The sequence below is a fragment of the Cyprinodon tularosa genome, unplaced genomic scaffold (assembly GCF_016077235.1).
Source record: "Cyprinodon tularosa strain WSP-4 unplaced genomic scaffold, ASM1607723v1 ctg1143, whole genome shotgun sequence".
Classification (NCBI taxonomy): domain Eukaryota; kingdom Metazoa; phylum Chordata; class Actinopteri; order Cyprinodontiformes; family Cyprinodontidae; genus Cyprinodon; species Cyprinodon tularosa.
Window position 1 is genome coordinate 77,992 of NW_024037941.1, and position 26,838 is coordinate 104,829.

The 26,838-nt window shown below is 36.7% G+C and overlaps 1 protein-coding gene across 2 annotated transcripts; it reads left to right on the plus strand.

Moving 5' to 3' along the window:
- The first annotated feature begins 448 nt into the window (after positions 1-448).
- On the plus strand, positions 449-22,602 carry LOC119796205 (protein unc-119 homolog A-like). 2 transcript variants are annotated; one of them, XM_038304654.1, is made up of 6 exons: positions 457-724; positions 851-1,080; positions 16,379-16,492; positions 17,751-17,850; positions 17,955-18,127; positions 20,015-22,602. In XM_038304654.1, exons 2-6 carry the CDS (start codon positions 957-959, stop codon positions 20,125-20,127), a joined length of 624 nt encoding a protein of 207 aa, XP_038160582.1. In that variant the 5' UTR covers positions 457-724; positions 851-956; the 3' UTR covers positions 20,128-22,602. The 2 variants fall into 2 exon arrangements, with proteins under 2 accessions (XP_038160574.1, XP_038160582.1); XM_038304646.1 differs by having other exon boundaries at positions 449-1,080.
- The last annotated feature ends 4,236 nt before the right edge of the window (positions 22,603-26,838 follow it).

The window sequence follows — 26,838 nt, forward strand, 5'->3', positions numbered from 1 at the left end:
CAAATTAGATTGTTCACATATGAGAATTTAGACAAGTCAATTAACCTAACAATCATGTTTTTGGATTGTGGAAGGAATCCAAAAAACAGACCATGAATAAATATATACATATTGAGAGAAATCAAAAACCTTGTTTTGGGTCCTTTCTATTTAGTTCAGGTTAAATCAAACTTAATGTCTCAAAATCCAAAAAGAATGATTTACATAATCAAATCAATGATTTTATCTAGTTTAGAGTGAAAAGCGTAGTTTGAATGAACAGTTACATGTCACGGTTTTTCAATGTATAGTGTTTTGTTGTCCTGTTAATTGCAGACTTCATTTTCCCCTCAGCTCTCAGTGCACAAAGCAAATGTTTAGAGTAGCTCAGACACAAAGAGGTGTTCATCATGTTTATTGCTGTGCGCACCGCCGCTGGCTTTGGGCGCAGACTGTGCGCAGATCCAGCAGCCGCTCTGTGCGCGGCTCAGCATCCCACCCCTCCTCCTTCTCCTCCTCCTCCTTTTTAACGGCCGCAACCATCTGCCGCCTCTTTTTGTAATTTCTAACCCAGCAGATTATTTCCCTCAGACGTCCACTTGCACTTGTCACAACCCCAAAAACATCTCTTCGCGGAGCAGCTGCGCAGAGGAGCCGCTCTCCCTGCAGCGCGCATGCAGACCGGCAGCGGACGCAGACTGCTGGATCTTAAAGACGGATTTAATTAAGCGCCGGATAACGAACGGCAAGTCTACAGCCTTCGGTCGGGGAGGGAGGGGAGGCAGGCAACGGTTTAGCAGATCTTGGAAACCCTGGGTGAGGTGAGGGGAGGGAGGGAGGAGCGGAGAATGAGCTATTCTTGTACCAGCAGAGGCAACAGCCAGGACCCATCAAGCGCTAATCCAACCAGAACAACCGGAGGGACCGACGGCGGAACGCAAAGCACCGGCAACGGGAGCCCGAAGCAACCGGCGGCGATGAAACTGAAGAAAGGCTCCAACTCCATGGACGTGGAGGTGCCGGTGACCACGGAGGAGGAGCTGCTTGGGAGGACGGCGATCACTCCGGAGGATGTTCTGGGCTTGCAGAAGATCACAGAGAGTAAGTCCACGGCTGCTGGTGCGTGGGAAGGGAGGACAAAGGTGCTGGAAATGTGACAGACCCTGTATGACTCATGCATCACGTCATTGTTTTGTCCTTTTATTTATGTAATCCACAGGGCCTGCATAACGCATACAAAACCCCTCATTAATCGCCCTTTGCTTTATTGCCTAAAATCAAACTCTTTAGTGAACCTTTAACTTGGTAGAAGTCAAGCTTAGCCAAAAACTAAGAAGTACTGTAAGGATATAATGCGTCTCACAGGTAACCCTGGTTTATGCATGACTCACTGCATCTAGACATCTAACCCATAAACAGGTTTGTCAGATTAAAGTCAATAAATTCAGTGCATTTTATCTGGATTTTATGCACTCCACCAACACAAAGTTGTATACAAACTAAAAGCAAATGGCCATACTATTAAAAATGTATTTGTTCTTATTTAAGGCTGCATGGTACTACAACATGGAAATATGGACTGAAGCCACTGCAGGATATTTTTAATATGGTCCATTATAAATAAAGCAAATTTTCTAAGATAAACATACAACTAACGAGCAGTGTGGTACTAACACTCAAGGCTTTGACAGTTGTGTCATAATCAGTGGTGTCAAAAGTACACACATTTGTTACTTAAGAAGAAGTATAGATGCCGCAGTTTAAAAACACTGAGCAAGGGATTCATCTGCACAACAGTCCAAGTATCAACTTGACCTCTTTACTCAAGTAAAAGTGAAAAAGTATTTGCTCCAAAAACTACTTAAAGTATAAAAGTATAAAGTAACCTTTAATAAAAAAAAAACAACCAGATTCCACTATAGGAATTGAAAGCTCAATTTTTTGATTATTTCAAAAAAAAGAAAAAAAAAATTGAGATAGGGCCAAGGATAAGGGAGGTCTTGTTGGTGTCCGTCAATGTCTCCCGATATGCTCTTTATGCACTCCACCAACACAAAGTTGTTTACAAACTAAAAGCAAATTGCCATACACTTAAAAATATATTTGTTCTTAAGTCAGAAGTAGGAAGAAAAAAGTAATGGACTAAAGTATAGATACCTAAAAAGTGTACTTAACTACAATAAGTAAGAATTTCTACTTCGTTACTTGACACCTCTCGTTATAATGATGTTTAGCTCTAATCTGAACATTAGCCATTAAAGCACTCTGGTAGCCTAATGTCTTGTTCTGCTAAAAGTTCTATTGAGTTTAATTCTCATTCCCTCTAACTTAAAGTATCACTGTCTTTGCAAAAAGGCACAATAAAGGAAAACATCCACAGCATCATGCTGCCATCACCATGTATACCAGGGCTGAGAGATTGTCTTGTCTTGACTTATTGAGTAGTGCATGAGGAAACAAAGGATCCAGGCTTACAACGTTTTAACTTTTGATTTTCAAACATTGGCAATAATTATACAAATCTGTCTGTTGCCGTAAAGCTTTGAGTAACAGATATACCACAATAGACTGCATAATGTCACAAGAAACATAAACAACCAATCAAACTCTTGCACTGGATTAGAGCAGTAAGCTGTGCATTAGATTAACTTGCTGCACATATTAGACATAGTTTTGCAGTGTTAATTTTCCTCCAAACAAAGCAGTGATTGTTTTTAAAGAGTTGGCAGTTTGGACATAGTTCAGCTATATATTATGTGACAAAACACATCAAAGTATTGGGTCCCGAGATACAAGGTATATGAATACCTCATAACACAAAATTTGAATAAAGACGGCTGAGTTACAAAAGTCACAAAGTTATGGTTGTGCATATCTAGTTAAGTTGAAATATACCAAATATTATGCCACATAAAACAAACATGTAAAAGGCTGTAAGCAGAGTTTCATTTGGGGGCCCACTTCCAGTTCATCAAGATTATTTTTACAACTTGAAGGATTTTCTTGGGAAGCAAAGTTTTGTCTATAATAAATACAGAATAAATTCTTAATATCTCTTGAAACAGTGCATATGAAATGTGTTCCTAAACAGAAATGGTCTAATTAGGATTGAGTATGGCTGTTTATGTAATTTATCTGTTTTAGAGGTTTTCCATAGTATGAGCGCAAATGGTGAATTTGTGGATTCACAGACAAACAAAAGCTCCAACATTATAATAGAGAGAAGAAGAACATATTGGGGGGTTACCTCTGTTTATTTCAAAATTTCAAAACATTATCTTTTTAGTTTTATTCTGTTTTGTTTCAGTCAGTTTTGCTTATTCACGTAGGACTAATTTACAACTAATAGAACCTCAAACAGATCTGATACCGTGCACTCATATTGTTCCTAATTATAATACAGCACAAGAAAATTTAGTGGATAATGCCAACCAGTGCAATATTTCTACTTTAGGACTTAAGTCCATTGTTTTTGGTCAATAACTTTGCAGCTAAATGTCATTCACTGCAATCATTTGGCGACCGTAGAAAGGAAATACTTAAAGTGAGCTTAGAATAGGAGTGAGTTTAGGGCATCCAGGACAGTAGGGGGCACTAAACAGGTGGAAAGTTGACTTTTTAAACCAGCTTTCCTCTTTTCGGTCATACCAAATGACATTGATTTTACTTCTGTTGCTGTGTTCTTGTTTTTAAGAAACTTTTGCAATCAGAGGTGGGTAATCCAGGTCCAAAAAGGTCAAAACCCTGCCTTGTTTACGTTCATCACTGCACCATATTATTATCTCCCAGTCTGTGATAATAAGCTAAACATACTAATGGTTAAAAATAATCTCTGTACAGAGTTTCTACTTTATGAATCGAGACTATCCACCTCTGTCTGCATTTAATAAATCTAGATTGAAAGCAGTTATATAGCCAGAAAATATTAAATTGTCTCATTTGCCAGAAAAATACTGGTCTTAAAGAACAAAAGTTTCAGGAGTTAAAGATTGTGTTGTATTTAGCTAAACTCAAAATTAAACAAAATAGCTGATAGAAATAGAATAGAATATTTTATGCCCCCACAGGATCAATATAGTTGTCAAATAACTGTACTTAGTTATTTATAAATAATTTTGAACTTATCACTCAGTTTCTTTCACTAATTTTAAATGATAAACTCTGTTCTTTAATTAAGCCACACTTTAATCTGCTGGAAGCTGCTGGAAAGCTATTATGTAGACAAGAACACCTACATGTAAGTTAGCTAACAGGTGGCAGCAGGACATTTGCCTATTTAAAGGCTGCTTACACAACCTGGTTACAGAGCCTTATAGCATACAATCACACTGTGAGATTTGCTTGTGCTTTTTCTAAAAGGCATTTGTACATTTCAACAGCTCGACAGCTCTGATTATTCTTTGGCAAACATGTTTATTTTATTTCATTTTCTGGCCCAAAATGTAACAGTGAGTATCAAGAAAAAAAACACACACAGGTTTATTCTCTTTCCTGTATTTCTACTTGTTCCTTCATATATTCACAGACCAAACAGCAAGATAATGTTCTGATGATTTATCCTTGCTTCACTAATACAATCCAAGCTTACTCAGCCTGTCTTTAGGGAAATGCACAAAATGTTTGTTATCCTCTATAATCTGGGTGCTACTAAAAAACATAAGCGGCTATGAGTAAAGTAGTAATCAAATTTAAAACAGATCCATAATGGTCTTAAAAAGTCCCACTTTCATGTCGTCTGGCATCATCACTTGGAAGCAAGAGAAGGTATGTGTGAATCACCACGGCAACACGGATACACGCTTGAGTCGCTACAGCAACGTGAAGCATCTCCCTCCTGGTTACAGCCAGCAGAGCGTGCATCTCTGTTCTCCCACCCACTTCCTGTTTCTGTCCTGTTTCACAATGGAGTCGTTCACTGATGAAACAGCGATGCACCCCATCATCACATGTCTGACATCAATATTAGCGGTTTAACAAAGCAGGAAGCAAACCTTAGCTCTTCCCTTAAAAGCTGAGGGAGCCTCACTTTTGTTTTGTTGCTGCCACAAATCCTCAAGTGGCTGAAATTGACTCTCTCACTGAAGTGTCACAATAGCAGTCGGAGAAGCTAAGACTGAAAACAAACCTTAGTCAGAGAAATGTGTTTGAACGGCTTAGCTCTCTTTCTGAGAACAGTCTGAAAAGTCATTTTGAAACAGCTTTAAGCTGCTTTATCTGCTTTTCTCACCTGATCTATCCTCTAATTAAGCCAAGTTGTTAGAATTAAGTTGGATTTAGCAAAGAGAGTGTAGATTTCCGGTCAGAAGAAAGCTTAATATTAACTGAAGTCATATAAACACATTTGTATTTACTAGACTATGATTATAGCTAGGGCTGCAACTAACGATTATTTTGAAAATCAATTAATCTCTCGATTATTTTTTCGATTAATAACCGGATAGCTAAAGGTTCCTTAAAGAAGATTTTTTACGAAATCAAATCACGTGAAACTAAAACTTTTCCACTTGAGGATTTCTGGATAGAGCATATTGACAGGCAAAACATTTATTTGATTTTAAATGGTAAATGTTTATATAATTTTTTTGCAATTTTGATATAATTACTGCTCTAAGTGGGCCGTTCTGTCAGCTAAAAGTATATTTTACAGTCTTTATACTCTAGTTAACAATTATACTATATCAGTTGACGATTATTTCAGTAATGGATTAATCAGGATTAGTCTGATTAATTGTTTCAGCCCTAATTATGTAGAAACGTAGAAACAACAGCAATTTATCTATACGTCTTTTTTTATCATAAATTATAATCACCCCTAATAATATGATATTCACACAAAGAAAATATTCTAAAATTTTTTCAAAGAAACAGGTTTTCTACTAGTTTTTTATCTTTGTTTTATTGCAAGTTTTAATTATCTGGATGTCACAAATGAGAAGAAAAATATGGCTTAGAACAAACTGATCCCAAATATTCTACTATATATTTGTCAAACACAATCTTATATACCCTCCTACACCCGCACTTTCTTTCGTTTTATGTTTGTCATATTTATATTTGTTTTGAATTGAAGTTTTATTAAACTGCTGGTGAGTTTACTGTTTTATATTGTCTGACTTTAGCTTTCTAACTGTGAAAACAGTTGACCTGAAATGTGTGAGTTTTTTTTTTTCTTGGTTTCTAAATATCATTATGATGAAATATTTGACTTGATGCTTTTTATTGTTTCATTATGCTGCTCACTAAAGTGAAAAGTAAAAAAAAAAAAGAAAAAAAAAGAAAAAGGCATAAGTACATAAAATACCAACCAAATAGAAAGTACACCATGGGTGGGGATAGTAAATTTATTTCCTCATCTGTTGTGCACAAACTGAAGTCCTAGAAATATTTCTATCGAGGATTTTGAATATTGTGCAGCACTGATGGTAAAAAAGTTTATTGGCCTTGAGCTTCACAAAGATTCTCATCAACCCTTAAGCAAAATTAGGATCAAAACTTCTTTTTTTAGTTGCAGTTTTTGCCCAGTTAGAGAGGAATCAAAGGCTGGTGGACCTTTATATTTACAGCTTTGAATATTTTAAGGGCATTGTCTTCTTTGCAATTGATTTGTTGTCAAATGCTCTCCAGAAGAAAGAGATAAACATTTTAGATTATTATTATTATGCGCGCTATCACAGATTTACTCTTCACCCTCCCAATCTAGAATAATCCTGTCCGCGTTTCCCTAGAGTACATTCTAACTTATGTTAGATTGTTTAAAAACAAATAGAAAAGCAAACAGAAAAAAAAAATACTTTACCAGACATGTGAACTAAACTTGACCTCTGTGTTGTATTATTACTCTGAGAAAAGTGCTGGAAATATCTCTAGAATTGACTATAAAAAAGAAAGGATGTCATGTTTGTGTTGGTAGTGAAGAATCCCAATGCAGGCAGCATAGTTCTTTAGTAGATTAGAACGAGAACTTTATGAAGAAATCACTGGAAAATGGGTAAAATAAAAAAACAGGCAGCAATAAAAAAAAGAGTAGTAAAATGTAAGAATCACGTAAGATGAGTATCTGGGAGCTTAAATGCCAGTAAAGGAGTGATAGATTCCAATGGCACCTTTGTTTTTTAGAGAAAATGTGGACCAGCTGTGTCAAAATGAAAGTGGAGGTGAGGGAGGAAGACTAATTAACACAAATATAGCTAAACTGATACAAGAAAAAAGGGACAAAGGGGAAATTTTGAGATCTAAGAGAAACGATTCTAAATGTAAAAAGAACAGATCTGACAGATTATCTAAGGAGCTCAACACAAAGGGGGGGAATTGATATACTAATAGAGGAAAACTAAGAGAAAGGCAAACCAAAATTGTAAATACCTATGGATCACAATAGTGGAAATGTGAAATGGAAATATCATGCAAACCCTGATATTAGTTATTAGATCAGACACACCTCCCACATGCTGACATTGCTGCATGTTTTTGTCTGTTTTTGTTTTACTAAAATCTCAGAATAATTTTCTATCAGACAGCAACACTCTTCTGTCATAACATGTAAAACATATTACCAGTGCATTATTGATAAATAGAAAACAACAACAAGGCTTCAAATAAGTGGTCGGGTAATTCCATGGAAAGTATAAAGATTGGACCTCTGAATTTACAGGTTTTGATCATAACCTTTTTTGCTCTTTTTTAGTTTCATAGCCTGTAGAACATGTAACACTTGCAATAAAACATATTTTTGGGGTGGATATGCTATGGTTAACAGAAAGGATTTTGAAGGAAAAAATTACCAAAAATGTTCTTAAAGAAAAAGTATTGCTTGGACTTCTCTTCTTCAAACTCTTGAATGATGTCACTTCATGTTAGTAATGTCACTTCTAGGAAGTGTATTGCATTTTGCCGCAAAATAACATTGGTGTGACGGGGTGGAATATGACATTGATGGACATAGAAAAATCATGCTATTTCAATAAAAAATATGACATTTTAATATAATTTACACATTTCCTATTAAGAGGAAAGTATTTCTAACCATAACAACAAAACCTTTTTGAGATTTATTTCATATTTCTTAAGTTTTACATTACAGGAATGAGAAAAATGGTTAGAGCGGACATGAGAAGATGATTGCAGTTTAACATAAAAAGTTATAAATGAGCAAAATATATATTTATTATTCCATTTTATTTGACCTCATGCTACCAACTAAACTTGAATCAATGGCTTTAGACACTTAAAGTATTACTGACAGTTTTATTATGCTTCCTATTCCTCTTTGAATGTTATGGAACCAAACTTAACAGTTTTCATGGAATGACCCGGTCAGCATTGAAATACTTAAATGCTGTTTAAAAAAAATTTATTTTTAATGCACAGATAAGACATGCATGTTTTTCTTCCGCTTTCTTAAGGGATTTATTGACTCCTCCTAAAGCAGTAATTGAGTTTTATTTTGTATAAAGGGTAGATCAGGAAGTCCAGATGAAGACACCATAAAAGAACAAAACCAGTCTGAATTTAAAATCTTTTTCCTTCAGAGTTTGCTGAATGCATAGTTTCCTGCAAGTCTTGTTAGTGGTTTCTTCTATAAATCTAACCGAAATAAATGTACAATGTTTTTCCATGACTCTAATAAAAGCATCACCTTGAATTTATAGAACAATTTTTAAGATAAGCTTTATATTAAAAATATATGTAGCTTTAGCTCTGATTTCGATAACTAATTTAAGAAGACTTAGATTAGAATCACGTTTGATTAAATTAGCCAGCAACAGCAGAACCTTCCAGTAACACCATTCTATGGCTGAACTGGGACACACTAAACTAGATCCCATTATCAGTGTCAGCTGTTATTTCTGCCAGCAGGCATGTTGAGTTTATAAGCCTTTAATATGGTTTCATGTGCCTGGAAGGTTCCTCGGCCCTGTGATGTCCCAGCATAGATTTGCTGTTTGGACTGAATCTGTTTTTTAGATCATAGAGCTGGTTATTAGTAGAGGAGCACAATAAAACCACTATTTTTTAATGATTTAGTTACTCTAATATCAACTTTATATTATCATTCTGAAGTTAACATGTTCTCCTTGTGAATCTGGGTTTCCTCTCTTACTGTTAAGTTATCGGCCTCTTTTAATTACCCTTAGATATGAATGTGTGAATGCATAATTGATGGTTCAGTATTTTTTGTCTTCCCCTTTGATGGACTGGTAATAACCTACTGGCCACTGGAGATAGGAACAGCCCCCCCCCCCGAACCCGCATGGTTGAGTGGGTAGAAACAATGGATGGTAGGAGGGATAAAACTGTGTTTATTCTATTGCTGTTGTAGCTGTAGTGCGTTAAAGCGCTCCTTAATTTAGCAATGCTTTGACTGATGTCTTTTGATATGAATTAAAACATTTTATTTGCTGTATTCATTAATTGGACCTGTCTGTGGAATCCACATTCTAAACTTGCCCAAAAAAAGCAACTTAATTAGCAATTAATGATTCCTGGCAGTGTATGACCTCATCAAGGTGAAGGTTGTATTTTTAGGTGATAATTTAATGTAATGATTTAAATGTAATGTTTAAATCTGCAGGAGTCTATGCTCATACGGTACTTATTATAGCTCAATCTTAATTCTTTGCAACTTCCTGCATTTGGTTGGAAATTTTGTATATGTGAGGCCATATTGTCCTGTTTGTCTTGAAAGCTTGCCCTTTTCTAAAAGAGTGCTGTAAACATTGGAGTTCATATTGGACCACTTTGATGATACTAGGGCTGCTAAATTATCTCCCTTTTTAATACAACACATTATATTTTGCTTTATTTTTCTCCAAATATGATATTGTCAATTATAAACAAGAATACCTACTGAGTTGAGTTTAAGAATTAAAATGCTTGCAGGGCAGCTGTAATTGAGGGTTGTGTTGTTGTTGTTTTTTTCCTTGTATTTTTGCAGACCTCTGTAGGAATTACATTTGTTTTATAATTAGGCCTAATTTTTTTCCTCAACTTGAAAGACAGGCAGCTGAAATAGATTCTTACGAAAAATTACCTCTCTCATTAGAGAATACTACTGTCCATTTACAATTCATATTAACATTCCCAAATATTTTAGATGCAAAAGCTCAAAGTAAATGCTGACGTGTTTCACATCTACCTTTGTTTGTCATTTTGTAAATTGCGGTCACAGTAGCAGATTTTACAATTTTTGGAAAAATCTTAAAAAAAAATGTTATTGCATTATAAGATGTTTAGCCAGATGTAACAATGCAGTAACAGAAAGATTGATACAGCATTTACCTCACCACTTTCTTTTTTTGCAGCATTCCTTTAATTATCTCCAAAATGTTTACATCTATGTTAAATGTAATCAAATAAACCTGTGAAATTTTATCAGACCGCCCACATTTATTATTGACAAGCAATGTTTAAATAGATTACTTTTAATATATTAAACCCACCTGAATACCGCCCACAGGTAAAACTTTGTGAATGCCCTCTTGTAGTCATTCATATATAAATGTATTATATTTTGCTGCTGTAAATAAAATTAATAGTAGGATGTGCTTGTAAAAGATGAAATGCTGGTTAAGATCAACAGTAAGTCTTGACCAACAGCTGAATCATTCCGAATTTGAAGAAGTGGTTTACCGGCCAGCTTCCTGTTTCTATCTGCAGAGTAAACACCCAACAGCTCATCTCTGACTGCTCATAGTCACATTAGTGTCATACATTTTGACTGTAGTGGCCGGGGCAGTTGCCTTCACGCTTTGAAATCCAATTCTGAACACACAAAAAGACAGAGGCCTGCTGAGAGCTGGGTGGGCCTGTTTCCTGTCACAGCCCCGAAGAGTACAAGCAGTGAAAAACTGCAGCTCTCTTCATTGGCTTTCAGCCGCAGGCTGTCCTTGGATGGCTTTGAGGAACAGATCCGAGGTCACAGACTGGGTGTAGTTCACAGCTGATGGTTCAGGCTTTTATGTGCGCACACTGAATACAACCTCTGAGGCATGTTCATAAATTCACACTCACAAAATAAACTAATTACCTCGTATTCAGCCCTGTTATCGCCATGGGATTTTATCTGGTGGTGCACAGATGACTATAAACACTAAGTTAACAGAAGGGAGAACACAGAAACAGATGTGCCTCAATCAGCACGTTTGCAGCATTATAGAAGCTGGGGGGGTATTAAATCGACGTATCCTCTATTGTTTATTTTAGATAAAACTATCTTAGTTTCAATTTAGTTCAATCCGTCTAATAATCCAGAAAGTGTGGATAATATTGACAATTTCTAATTTACCCATTTTTTTTCTACTGCTGAGGTTGCTGATGTTATATATTAAAAAATTTATATATGTTGTATAATTAAGCTTTTTAGGTGTTAATACAATCTCAAAATCATAGTTCTTTACCAGTTGATTTTTGGTGATTCCTCAGTTCTACATTTTCTCACATTTTTTTCAAGCTTTATAGTAATTACTTTACAGTTTACTTAGTGTTTTGGGGGCAGTTTTTATTGGTCGTTCGCATGCTTGTTTCTCTTAAACAAAACTTGTAATAAAGCATTTTTAGCTGCAGGTAATTGTATTGATTATATTATTTGAAGTGCAGCTTTTCATTGTTGTTAACTACTGTTATCATTTAGCCAGCACACAAAGAGCCTGAGGCTGTCATGATGTTTCATAATTCTGACCCAAAAATGCAGAAAACCTAACAGAGAGTCCAGGTCAAAGGTTTAATGGGTCTTATTGAAGAAGTAAACAGGGGGAGAAGTGTTGCTCAGAACATTGATCAACCGGAACTGCAAAGTGTGGGGAAGACAAAGCGGTTAGTTCAGGCTCAGTGGGGAATTTGACTCGTGAAACTTTGGTTTTGGTTGCCGACTCACGTTTCCAGTGAAGTTGTTTTGTCCTTGACTCCTGTCTGTGTGCTGTGGTTCCAGTGTCTGTCTGATTCGGTGGAGGGCGGAACAGGTTTTACCCAGAATGCGGTTGATTGTTGGAGAACGGAGATACTGACTGCCACTCAGATTTCCTGCGGGACTTAAACGGGTCATTGTGGAGAATAATCCCTTTCTCTGTGAGAAGCTCAAACGATCTCTTGTGGATAGTGGATCCAAACCTCCTGTTTGAATCCCAGCTCTGTTTGAAGCTCAGTTTATCCTTCCAGGGTGTGAAGGTCCGAGAGATCCAGTTAGCAGGACAACTTCCTGCCAAGAGGCAAAGACAAAACAAAGTTAAACTCAGGTTGACTCAGGAAACTCAGCTTGGCTCTGACGACGAAGTAGCGGCAGTCAGCAGCTTAAGAACACTCCGTTTAACGAGGAAACCATCCGCAGGTGTGTGAGGAGGCGGACCAGAACCGGGCGCCTCCTGGTGGATGAAGGGAGACAAACACAGAAAACACACAAAACAGGAGTCCTGACAGAGGCCTAAACCCCTTCAGAAGAAGGTTGCTTTCATCTGCAGGTTATCTACTTTTTATGCATTTTCTTATTCAATACAATTAAAAAAGTTCTCTCTGAATGTTAAGGCCTTATTTTACGAAATGACGCCTGTTTTATGCAACAAAGTGAGAGAATGTTTTTAGTTGGGCTTTTCCCCCCCGTCTTTAATATAAGAATATACTAATTTAAAAATCCCTGTTTCCTGTCTTGAGACGGCTTATTTTGTCACAGGTATATGACACTGTGTACCAAAAGGGAATTATAGTACACACCTTCTCTGTTAGTTTTATTACTGTTGTGACTCCCAGCTGGATTTTCTTTTGTTTATAAAGGTCTGTATATAGGATATGGATGTTTTGATTAGTTTCAGGTGTTGGAGGGACTAAACTGTCCCTGACCTCTGCATTGGTGGGAATTGCTGGATGATGTTATAAACTGAAGATGAACTGTGGAACAGCAAATCCAATCAATAGGGAGCAATAAAGACCAAATAGTTATGGCTAGATTTATTGGACAAAAGTTTTTATCAATAACAGCAGCATGCATGTCAGTACCTTCCATCAAGCATCACAGTGGCTTTAACCATAGGCTTAGCCGTTCCACATACTGTATTGATTAAAATAAAATAAAAAGTGCTTGCAGATTATGAATTTTAAACTGGCTTTTGCCTCTTATATTAGCAATTAGCTTGATCATGTTGGTTAATGCAGCAGTCTGTCTGTATTTCTTTAATATAGACCTTTAACGTAGCTCTGAGTTCCTTGAACGTGAAATTAAGAAATTTAGAGTAAAAAAACAAACATTTAAAAAGTTTCCTGTCCTCTCTACCTCTTCCTGTTATTTGAGGAAGTCTTGCTTCTCACTCTCATTTTTCGCAGCCTTAATGAACCAAAGTGAATTGGATCACTAATGTTTCAGTTCCTAATGGAATACTGACAATCCTGATGTGCATAGCACAGTCCTATATCTGTTAGTAATGCACCCAAAGTTCATATGCTAGCAAGAAATATGGAAGCATAGGATGAATTAAGAGCCGCAGGTCTTTAAAAGGAAAGGATCACCACTTGCAAAACGTGTTGTTTTTGCTAGATACAAGGTTTCTGACAGACCAGGTGGGGGGAGGGGGGGGGGGGGGGGGGTTCAAAGCCAGAACAAGAATACATGAATTTGAATTTCTATTATTTGATTTTGTTGTCAGACGTTTCACTCATTTTTTTAACACATCATTGACCCTGATAATAGCTTATATTTCGTTTTTGTCATACATACAGTAACAATTTTCATATTTTGTCTGGATCTATTTACATTTAAATCTAGTGATTTAACTGATTGGAATAAGATTTTGGCTTTTGACACTGGTGACAGAAAGGGAATGGTCAAGCTGAAAACTGCCCAATCAAGAGACAATTTCTCTGTTACAGTTTTTTCCAATGGCTTAAGCACAATTTTTGAAACTATTGGGTATTTTTCTAAAATTCTTCTCACAAATAAGAAAACCTTTCGCCAAATCAGTAGGACATTGAAGCTCTCTTGCAAAAGCTAATAAACCTTAACTCTTAACTCTTCAAACCTTCGTAAAAAAATTATTTTTGTATCAGACAGTTAATATAAGACATCGTATTAATAAGCGCACAATGTGCCAACTACACACTAATGGTATAAATAAAAACCACATCTGGCATTTGCTTTCTCTGTGCACAAGGTAGGCTATGTCATTTTTGAGGTCACACTTTTGTCATAGTTCTGTAAACATACAGGAATCAAAACTTCAATTATTGTTGTTTATTTACAAACATCAGAACAAACACACGTGGGTTTTTTTTTTTCACAAGTCAAAACATGAAATCACTGAGAAAATAAAATGAGTCGACAATGTGTCGTCTCTCTGGATCCGGCCACATGACTTCCTCCGCATCACTTGTAATGTCCTCTTGTCCAAGGCACTGGAAAAATATCTCCTGGAATGCCGTATCCAGGCCTGACATGATGCCTGGTCAATATCCCCACATGCCTTTTCCATTGCCTGTAAAAGGAATGTGCTTGATGAGGATGATGGTCGTAGACATTCTAGAACTCTTTAATCAAATTCAAGAATGGATAATATGGCGGGAGGTTGGGTGCAGTGAAGAGTGGGTGATGAGTGAACCAGCTGTGGATCAAAGCAGCCCTTTGGAAACTAGCATTGTCCCATATGAACCCCAGTTGGCCTCAGCTGATGGCCGCTCACACTGAGCCTGGTTCTGCTGGAGGTTTCTTCCTGTTAAAAGAAGGTTTTTCCTCTCCACTGTCGCTACAAGCATGCTTAGTGTGAGGAATTGTATTTGAGTCAATGATTCAATGCAATCAACTGGTTGGAAAGAGGTAGAAAACTCTGAATCAATTTGACTGTATGATCTGGTTGAACTGTAAAGTGCCTTGAGATGACATGTGTTGTGAATTGGTGCTATAGAAATAAACTGAACTGAATTGAATTGAAATATGATGACATATCTGGTCTCCTCTTCCTCCTACTTCATCTCGGCCTTCTCTAATTCTAACTCTTCTTGCTCCCTCCATTGTACTTCAAAGACAGCTTTACTGTGGCTTATTCATAGTGCTTAGGCTGATTGGAATGTGAATTAGTTTTCTAAAATATTTTTTAACATGTTACTGTTTGCCAGACAGTTCGCAAAATAGTGTAAATAATAGCAATATATGTGTGTAGTTTTGCTAGGAGTGTTTTGATCATTTTGGAAATTGAGTGTGAAGCAATGAGTGGTGCTTACAATTCTGCAAAAAGAGTGCTTTGCATTGAATGGAACAAACAGTGGTGAAAAGAGTTGCAAAGCAGTGTTTGTGCTTTTAGTTTTGCAAACTCATTAAATGTTTTTTTCTATAAGTATTATTAGTTTAGGAAATTGTGCAATAAAAACTATGTTTAGGGTTAAACATTTAGAAATAACCCGTAACAGCGGGGTATTGATTTAAACGTCTCCTGAAATGTACATTTGAAACATGTTTGTCTTCAGATGTTTAGTTGCAGATTTTGTCTACTGTCGTACAATTAAAACAATCAGAGACAGGTGGTGTCAGGGTCTGACGTTATTTAGAAGAAAGAGGAAACAGAGAGCTATGGGATAAACTGCTGATTGTGACTTTAGGACAGCTGGTGGGTTGGCAGTCTGGTTAGAGCTGGCATCATTATCAAAAAATAAAAAAATCCCTCTGAAGCCGTTTTCCTCAGTTTTTCTCTAAGCCAGCAGATGTGGATCGCTCCTATGAGCTGACGCTGCAGCAAGAAAAACTGCTAAAAATGCAATCCAATTAGAAGAATGAAAACACACCAAACCAACCGAGCAACGAAGTCTGCAAAATAATACATCTACTTTTAGACTGACCCTCTTTTATTCTCTCATAACGGAGACCACCAGTTTCAGTCTATTTTTCATGGCTTCTGACATGACCAGAAGCCGTACGGCAACTTCTCCACATGTATGGATGTTACCCTCACACAACAGTGATGTCGGATCAGGCAGGAAGCAGGAAGTGTCTGCTCTGCAGGGGAACTCTAATAAGCAGTGACACTGCCTGGTAAGGGCAGAGAGGATTACAGGAATAAAAATAGCTGACTTCTCTTTCTTACTTACTGTCGCTGTGTTTGTGCAAATGTTGTATCAGTCAGGAAAGGGTTTATGTGAAACGTCACGCCATCATTGTTCATGAACACAGTGCAAAGAAAGAGATTTTCTAAAAGAAAAAAACAGATGTTAAAATGACTTTAAAAAGGGCAAACGTGACATTTGTAATTTAAAAGAATACTTGCCTGATTTTTTAAGATTTAAAGTATGGTTGTTGTTTTTTTGCCTTGTTTTTTTGTTTTCCTTTTTTGCTCAAAGCCTTTTATAGAAAGAACTAACCTAATCTTCTTTTATATGCAACATTGGTTCCTGTTTCACTTTAAACATCCTTCTCCTGTTTTTCCTCCTGCAGACTATCTATGCAGCCCTGATGAGAATGTTTACAACATCGACTTCACAAGGTTCAAGATCAGAGACATGGAAACGGGCACCGTGCTGTTTGAAATCACCAAACCTCCGTCCACAGGCGAGTCCTTGAGCAGTAGAGGGGACAGGTTTTTATTTTATCCAGTTAATAGCTGTGGTAAACCAAAAAGTGGGACTTTATACTTTATTTTATTTAAAAAATTCACAACGAACAAAATAGCTTCCATTTGTAAAGTGGATGTATTAGTTTTAAAACGTCTAAAAATATGAATGTGGCTGCACAGTGCAACAGTGGTTAAGACTGCTGCCTTACAGCAACAAGGGTTCGGGTTCGATTCTCGGCCAGGGATCTTTCTGCATGGAGTTGACGGTTCAAAAACATGACTGTTAAGTTAATTGGCTCCTCTAAATTCTCCTTAGGTGTGAGTGGTTGTGTTAATCTTTGTCCAGTTTGTCTCTTTGTTGCCCTGGAATAGACTGGCAACCTGTCCAAGGTGTACCCCGCCTCTCGCCCATTGACAGTTGCAGATAGGCTGGAGATAGGCCCCTCGCGAACTCAGCAGGGATAAGCGTGACAGAAAATGGATTGATGAATCTGAATGTGCCATGCATCTGTGTTCGGCCCCCTTCACCTACAGTAGCTACTCTTAAATAAAATCCAGGGATTAGAGCTTACCTCTGTGTACATTTGTAAATGGCTTGGAAACTTGCAACAGAGCATTGGTGAAGCAAAAAATAGTGTTAGGAAATCTAACACCGTACATATCCCAGGCGTTAGAATCCTGTGGTTAATTTTCTTCCTACATTCAATTCAGTTTATTTATATAGCGCCAATTCACAACATATGTCTTCTCAAGGCACTTTACAGAGATAATTAAACCAGATCATACAATCACACTGGTTCAAATTTTTCTAACTAAGGAAAACCTGATCAACGACAGACACTTGTGAAAGTTTATGAGAAAAGGAAACTGCTAAATAAAGGAAATGTGGTGAAAAAAATGAGGTTATAGGTCACAAAACATTTGAAAACTAGAAGGAGATTCACCTCCCAGTAGGAGAATGAATCTGAACATGCATGCAGGGATATGTATGATATTAGATCATTGCATTATCTTACAATGGAATTGCCCAGATTGAGTTCAGACCTTAATTCTCTTGCTAAAATTCAGTTCTCAAGAATTGTTTCTGTACACAGTCTAAATAATCAAGTTTGAAATGTATGGTTGTTACATGACAAAATTTATTAAAAGTTCCTGGATATTCACACCTATATAAGACTGTATTCAGAGTGTCATTATTTAACTGAGCAATTTAATGTTTGTTTATGTTTTGTCCATTCCTGGTTCTCCTCTTAGATAAAGCAGGAGAGAAGAGGGATATCGACCCTAACGCCGGCCGTTTTGTTCGTTACCAATTTACCTCTGCATTTCTAAGACTGCGCCAAGTTGGAGCTACGTAAGTATAAATGAACATACATACACAGTCTGCAGCAGATTGAGCTGAAAGCTCTGTGATACGTTACCTCTCTCATAAACCTCTCTATTTCCCCACACCTCCAGCGTTGAGTTTACAGTCGGAGACATGCCAATAGAAAACTTCCGGATGATTGAGAGACATTATTTCAGGGAGAGGCTGCTCAAGAGCTTTGACTTTGAGTTTGGCTTCTGTATGCCCAGCAGCAAGAATACCTGTGAGCACATCTATGAATTCCCACCTCTGTCAGAGGACATCAGTAAGTCAAACCATGTAAATAATCGCAGTTGAAACATGTCAGAGAGTGAAAGATGTGATTTATTGAGCTTTCTGTGGAGACTAATAAAATCACTGAAATTCTCCTGAATCACTTTGCTGATAAGCTTTCACTTATTAGGCAGCTACTGTAAAGGGTTAATCATATTTGTTAGACATAAACAGCAGGGATCAGGGAAGGCTTAGGGTTTGATTATAATCACATATTACAGAGTCAATAGAATGATTGGAGTTCATCCTGAGCGTAAAAATACTGTGAATAAAATATCTTCATCTTCATGAAATATTATGACATTTTAGTCATCAACCTCATGGGGGCGATAGAGGAACAGATCTGCATAGGAGTCCCTTTTGGTCACTTAAAAACAAAAAATAAGACTTATTGTTCAATCATGAATACAATAAAAACTACTGCAAATTATAACATTAAGATAGATAGATAGATAGATAGATAGATAGATAGATAGATAGATAGATAGATAGATAGATAGATAGATAGATAGATAGATAGATAGATAGATAGATAGATAGATAGATAGATAGATAGATAGATAGATAGATAGATAGATAGATAGATAGATATCCCTCTTTATTTTAGACTGAATCATAAAACACCTTTTTACAGTTTTACAAGTAAACTGTTATTTAATACACCTAAATTTAATGAAGAATAATTCAGTCTGGATTTTAGAATTCAAAAGGCCTGATTTTTAAAAGGCTGATATGTATTAAAACATGTGCAAACTCATTGGCAAGCTGATCATCAAAGCAGTGGCCATATGTATTGGATGTGCAAATGGCAATTAAACAATGTGAGCTTTGTGCATATATTATCTCTTTGTTATCCTCATTGTTGTTTTTTTCCCAATAATCATTATGATCATGTGTCCAACTCTATGGCTTAGACCTTCATCTTCCTTTTATGGCCACTTTCAAACTGCTGGTAGCACACTTAATTTCCTCATTTAAATAGAGTGAACAGAACCGGTTAGCATGTCCTTCTTTCTGTAGATCAGCTGAATATTGACACTTGTTGCCATGATTTTTTCCCCCAGAAATTTTAGCACTCCTCATTTGATCCTTTGAAGATGAGGCCCTTTGTGTTATATATTTAGAAATTTAGCTGATTCAAGTTCAGATTCAGAGGTGGGTAGAGTATCCAAAAATGGTTATTAAGTAGGAGAAGCAATATGTCATTATATTTTTACTGAAGTAAAAGTAAAACCTTTCAAGTAAGAGGTGGAAAAAAAAGTATTTGAAAAAATATTACTTAAATACTGAGTATTTAAGTAACTGATTGAATATTTTTTTTCATTATCTTCGAACTGATGACTGGGTTGATTGTTCTTTCCATTCACCTGCCTAGCTCTGCCCAGTTTCTCATTACTGCTCATCTGTGTCACCTGCTCTAGTCTCTATTTAACCGGCCTGCGCATTCAATCTTGTTCTCATTAAGAGAAGTTACTTACTATGAATTAAGTACTTCATCATGTTTTTTTTAAAGTACAATGCTGTAAATCTATTCCTATTTAAAAAAGTTACTCAAGTAAATATAACTGAGTAAATGGAAATAGATGCTGCTACCCACAGCTGCTAAGTATTACTGTGTCATATTGCTGAATCAAAATGTAATTATTTAACCACAGCTAAGTAAAGTTTTTTTGGGCTGTTGTTTTTTTTTCATTTTGCTGAAATTGCCAGATTGTAACACTAGAATAGGATTAGCTGAACTTGCATGGTTAAAAAATCTTTTTTTAAGTCTGTTTTGTAATTGTTTTTGCAAGCAGATCGCATTTATACTGAGACAATGATGGTGTTCCAGATTAGGAACCAGAATTATTAACAGTGTTGTTTCTGTGCTCACCCACAGTCAGAGAGATGGTTCTCCACCCATATGAGACACAGTCAGACAGCTTCTACTTTGTGGACAATAAGCTGGTGATGCACAACAAGGCAGACTACTCCTACAGCGGCGGGACGTAGAGACGGCGCCTCCTCTACAGAACACAGGCGGATTTATGGACCAACCTGTGGGACAATCAGAGGATAGTGTTGGCTCCAACATCCTGTTTTTCTTTCTGTCTTTATGTCTTTCTCCTGTTGAGACGACTCCATCCAGGAGCAGATAGGTCTGTGATGATCTGACAGTGTGTTTGTGTGCATGCAGCATAGAGAAACGCGTGTGAAGGAGAAGCATACACACAAACACACAGACGGACTCAGGCACGGGCATCACTGTAACAAAGTGTGTTCGTAACATGATTAACCAGCAAAAAAGTAATGCTTACAATTCAGATGGTTTTTAGCCACGTCATTAAATGAAAAATTCAAATGCTGATATAAACTTTTTTATTATTACTATTAAGATAGCTAATGTAAAAAATTACAGGGCCTTGTAAAAGTATTTATTACGCTTAAACTTTTTCTGATTTTGTCACAGAAGGTGGAGATTTTATGGTTGCAGAATTCTTTGCCAATAACTCAAGCTCAGATTTAATGGAGAGTATCTGTGAAAAGCAATTTCCAGTTTTGTATTAGACTCCATATTGGAACTGGTTCCAGACTTTGTGTAGAGCCACTCAAGGTTGTGGTTTGATTTATAGCTCATGCTGAAGGGCGAACCACCTCCCAGATCTCCGATCCAACTTAGAATCAACTTTATCTTCCCTGTCCTTACTGAACAAAAACATTCCCACTACAATAATGTTTCATCATGAGCCAAACAATCCTGGTGAAAATCTCATGCTGTGGTTAAAAAAATTGCTTTTAAACTCTTCCTTGGACTTTAAACTATTTATTTCATTTTTATTTATTGATAGTTTTGCACGATCACACGAGATCCAAATAAAAGTGGACCAAATACTTTTACAAGGCACTTTAAGAACAAATCTAACATTTCTCAATGTGTGTTTTTTAGATTGTCAGTAACAGTTTTTTTGGATGGAAAAAAGTTATTATTTGAGTGATTTTTAATTTCTAATTGTGTATGAGCCTGTCTCCTGCTGTTTTGTATGATTGTGTGTCTTTCTCCCTTTGTAGAAGGTAGTTTAAAGCATGAACACCGCTCTGGAAAATAAAGAATATTTTTAAGTGTCAGCAATGTTCTAATCTGCTTTGCAAAGGTCAAGTAGATTTCCAGACACTGTTAGGTCATTTCCTCCACAGCAGGCTGTAATTTGTTCTAAATTTATCAGACTTGTGTGCCGTCTCATCCTGCTCCCGGTTTAATTGTCGACTGCGTTGACCTATACGTAATGCTGTATTTGCTAAAAGTGAAGCATTTTTACAGTGAAACTCATAAAGAGGAACTGGTCTGATCTGATCAGAAACGCACTTTGTCATCTGCACTTGGCTTGGTACTTTTCCAGCCTTGTGTCACTTCATGGAGGTCAAGAATTTAAACTTCAATTTTGTCAAAGTATAACACAAATTATAGCAAAAAGTTAATTAGTTTATGTAGTGCTTGTCCCTGATTTCTCTTTTTCCAGATCTCTGCCTCATACTTGATTCCAGTGTTTTCATTTAGATAGATCTATCCATTTTGTCCTGCTTAGTCAATTTCGCAATGGGGACTGTACCTATCTCTGTCAGTCTATGGGAGAGAGTCTGGGTACACCCTCGAAAGGGTCGCCAGTCTGTCACAGGGCAACACAGAGATGTACAACCATGCACACACACACACTCACACCTAAGGACAATTTAGAGAAGCCAATTAACCTAACAGTCATGTTTTTTGACTGTGAGAGGAAACCGGAGTACCCAGAGAGATCCCACACATGTACTAGGAGAACATGCAGACTCCATGCAGAAAGACCATGGGACCGGAATCAAACCCAGAACCTTCTTGGACATATGCCAGTTAAATTATCACCTGCTGTTTGAAGGAAATGAATGACTGAATATCCATCATGAGTTGTCTCTAAACTGTAACATGCATACTTTAATCAAAGGTATCCAAATAAGTTCAATCTTTGGAAGGTGGATTGTCGTTTTTACATCATTTCTGTTATGTGCACTGGATATTCTGTTTAGTTGGTGTTATTGGACATTTTTAAATACTTTAGATTATTTCTTAATCCTCTGAGCCAGATGTGTGAAGAGCTAGAAACGGTTGGAAGGAAACCAGCTGTGTCTTCAGATACTTTTCGATAACAGATTTATTTTTGTGTGATTCTGATTAGTTTTTCATTGTCATTTCTGGTTTATAGTTGCACGGAAAAAGACTGGAGAGAAAACAGGCGGGATTCGATTGAGGATTTAACTGATTGACTTGAATGTTTTGTTGAAAAATGTTCCATAAATATACTGAGTAGATTTTTAAATAAATTATTGTGGATTGTACAAATTATTTTGACCTCATTCCAGATGTTGGTGGGACTAGAATTGAAAAATAAAGATTTATGGGACTTTTTTCATTGTCCTGTCTTTTTGATCATTGAATAAACAAAGCAGATAAAATATCTGTGTGTTAATTCATGAACAAAGCATTAAAGCTCATAGAAAAGCATCTTAAATCTTAACTTTCTATGAATAATTGAATGTATTTAAGTATTATTTTGAAAGAGAGGAAGAAAGTGTATTATGTTAAATTCAGACAGATAACTTAATCCCATTCCAAGCCCACATTTATTTTCTTGGAAAAACTATATCTAATATAAAAAAAGCAAACATAGGGAATATTTGGTACATAAATGTCAAGTTTTTGGATCATATTGCTGGGGAAGACTGTTGACATCACTGCCTCAAGTTGTCATCACCAAATAATTTTGCTGTTTTAAAGCATATTTGCCTTATTTGGATTTAATCCTCTTCCTTATATGTAATGTGACTCTCAGAAGACTATGGAGAAAGTTCAGTAAGCTAATTTTTAATGACTGAAGGACAGGAGTGCATGTAGTTAAAAATGGTGCTAGGGAGGAGCAAGTAGGATCTGGGGGTTGGTTTGGGTGTTTTTAATCCAAGAGCAATGATGGTATTGAATGGTGGACAGGCTCCTACAGAGAGCAAGATGAAGAGGAGCTTTAATGTCTGCAGGTCATAGAGCCTTTTGATCCAGGGGTCTTCAGATAGGATGGGTCAGCCAGGGAGGATTCCAGGGTGAGGTTTCTTCAAGGAAATCACAAAGAAAAAAGGTTTACATACACTAGGTCTTATAATTAAAGTGTTGGCCTAGTGGTTGGAGCAGTGTGCTTGTGCTCTGAGGTTACAAGTATGCGGTTCAATCCCCACAGCCTCCACTCTGGGTTCCTGAGTGAAACCCTTTACCCCACACTGCTCCCCGGGTGCCACAAAATGGCAGCCCACTGCTCCCAAAATGGATGGGTCAAATGCAGAGAGTGAATTTCCCCATTGTGGGACAATAAAGGGATTAACTAAAACAAACTCTTAAAGGGGAACGCCGTTTTTTTTTAACATTGGGCCTTTGATTTTACGTTATTACATCATGTTCTCCTCACCCATATAAGTTTTGTGTCATTTGGAGCCATTCTGAAAATATTCCGCTCAGTTCAGTTTGTGCCTTCAAGTCGTTGCCCATAGGAAGACATTACTTGAATATAACCTAACAGAATATCTTCAGAACAGCTCCAAATGACACAAGACTTATATGGGTGAGTAGAACATGATGTAATAACGTAAAATCAAGGGCCAAATGTAAAAAAAACGGCGTTCCCCTTTAAGGAGGGCTAGAGGCACCACAGAACATAATGTTCAGGCTTCGAATGTACTCCTGCTAACGTACTGACACACCTGTGGAGGTCGGCCTCTGCTCTGCCCTCCAGTGGACACTGACTGATAGATAAAAATTACACTGACTTTAGAGTTCGAATTGAATCAATAATGGACCCATTTTTGAACGACAGTTTAATGTGTTAAGAACCTCTGCATATCAAAATGTATTTATGAGGAAGCACACAACTTTCCTTCAATGTTCTGCCTTTTTTTTATCTTATTTTCAGTTTATTGCAGCCTCTCTAGTCATAAACATGATAGAGAATGGCCTTTCGCATCAGTTACATCCTCTTGGCAGCACCTTATCTCACAGTTATCCTTCAACCAGCCTTTTCATCTGTACACACAGTACACAGATTTATTAACACCTTCCCACTATCGTTTCGCTGCTATCACCTTTTCTCAGTGGTGAAAGTCACTATTTAGTGACTTGCTGTGCTTGAGCCCTTATAGGAGGAATGCAAGGACCAGGACAATGAGTGAGATTTAAGATAGGAAAGTTTTGTTTAGGCAATGATTGAGGTGAACACTTAATCAAGATAATTTGTTTATAACGTAACTTAATGACATGAATCAAAATGGTTTGAGCTTAAGAATATTATAAAATGTTTTAGTGTTCCGTAACAAAATGTGGCCTGGCAAACAGATGGCTTCATACAGAACACTAGAGTTCAGCTATATAAAGAGATCGTTTATTTATTCACAGTAACATGACTGGATTGGATCAGTTTTCAGTACTGACTTTACATAGCCTTTGTTTTAAATGTACATGATCTTTTTACGTATTTTGAGTGTTTGGGTTCACCTCAGACATTTCGGGTCAAACTGGTTGTGTATTTTCAGACCAGTGAGATAAGAAAGTCTGCTAAAAAAAATATGACAGTAAAAACAGTGATCTAAAAGAGAATAGGGAAATACACAAATTATGTAGAAAACACAGAAACAATGGAGGTTACTTTTCAGTATCAGTGAGGTGTACTTCAAACCATGCAAAGAGATATGAGTCAGAACACATTGAACTGTACATCTCTTATTTGCAGCGTGTCAGGATAAATAGAACGTGCTATGAGAGTGGGAGTAGGTATTTGATTGTTCCTGAAACATTACTGTATTTGCATCTTTATTGAAAAGCCAGGTAAAACCTAAATAAAAACCTAAAATCCTAAACTACAGTTGTACCCGACAATTTATTACATCTAAAGAGATTTTTTGGCGATATGGCATCTGAAGATGCAGAAAGCAGATTGACAGAAAAGGGTAGCATGAAATATCTCTGCTATGGTGCAATCGCTGCTTTTTGACACAACAGAAAAGGTTTTTGTGAGCTCTTTTATTTTCCCCAAAGATCCAATAAAAAGGAACAGTTGGATAACAATCGGAATTAAAAATAATTTCTCTCTGTTGGAAAATCATTTTTGTTCAGGAATATTAAGCAATAGAAAACTAAGCTTCGAGGGAAGCAACAACCTGAGCATCATGGACAAGTGCATTGTAGACTGGCAAACTCTCCTGATGCCACGGCTACAACAACAAGCTTCAGCAGGGAATCGACAGGCAGACCAAGATAGTTTTTGTAAGAAAATGTGGTATCATGTTTTTTCTTTTTATAAGTATATTGCCAGTTCAAAACACAGAAAATACATGCTCTCTTTAAATATTTTTTTCTGTACATTTGCCAGTTAGCTAAAGCAGAGAAACTTTTTTTTGTTTGTTTCTAATGAAACAGGGTTTACAGTTTGTATTTGGACTTCTACTTCAAACACTTGTTATTAGACTAAAATAACATTTTACTCATCACAAAAAGATCATGCAGTAAATATTTTATTCCGACATTTGGTGAACAATTGTAGTGAATACAAACAATTTAACAACACAAATCACATAATTTCTTTCAGCATTACTGCAAACAGATTTCCTAATGTCACCAATTAAAATACATTAATGCTGTTTAAACAACAAGCATGAATTCTGGGCGCTTTACAATCTAAAACAGCAGGTGTCTCAAAAAAAAAATAAATAAATAAAAAATTTTGCAAAAACAAGACATCAACATATTTTTTTACACCAGGACTTTTTCACACACCTGATGATTAAACATAAAACATTGTTTAAAAGCTGAGTGGGCAATACAGCTTATAGAAATACCATCTGCAAGGGGAGCTCTATGTGTTATGACTGACTTAAGAAGATGATTCTGATTCTAATCTGATTATATATATATATATATATATATATATATATATATATATATATATATATATATATATATATATATATATATATATATATATATATATATATATATATATATATATATATATATATATATATTAAAACATGCAACAAAAAAAATTTAACTGGGGTTCTAAACATGGAAACACCAATGCACCAATGTCCTGATCGGTTCCTGGTGAGCTTGCTCCTGGCACCTGACCAAAGGGCTTCTTTCCTCTGTCCCAGTTCAGAGATGGTGCTCAGAGGGAACCATTTGAAGAGTAACAGAGCCCGAGCTGACAGCAGTGGAAAGATGGAGCACCAGTTTACCACTGAAACCAGTTTAGTTTAAAAAAGGATCTATAGAGTTCCAGAGAGCGCCATGACAGATGGTGTCTTTAGAAAAACATCTTGAGAAACACATTTACTGCTGTAAGACCTCATGACTTAACACTAGTGTTGCGCCGATGCCATTTTTTGGCCCCGATACCGATACCCGATACCTGGCTTTGCAGTATCGGCCGATACCATAATAATGTAAAATAATTGCCATCATGGCTTTGTCAAGCTGCTGCCTACCTTTGTGAAGCAGGAAAAAAATCTAATACAAAGTGAATCCAGTAGAACTTTTTATTGCCTACCAGGAGTGGGTGACAATAGTTGAATAAACTTACGGCTCTCAAAATGGTATCGTGCCCTATTTGTTGGTACTCGCAGATACCGATACCACCATTTTAGGGCAGTATCGGG

Coding starts and splice junctions, on each gene's coding strand:
- LOC119796205 (XM_038304646.1), top strand. CDS start 828: ATGAGCTATTCTTGTACCAGCAGAGGCAACAGCCAGGACCCATCAAGC. Junction 17,851..17,954: donor CTGCGCCAAGTTGGAGCTAC/GTAAGTATAAAT, acceptor CCACACCTCCAG/CGTTGAGTTTACAGTCGGAG. Junction 18,128..20,014: donor ACCTCTGTCAGAGGACATCA/GTAAGTCAAACC, acceptor GCTCACCCACAG/TCAGAGAGATGGTTCTCCAC.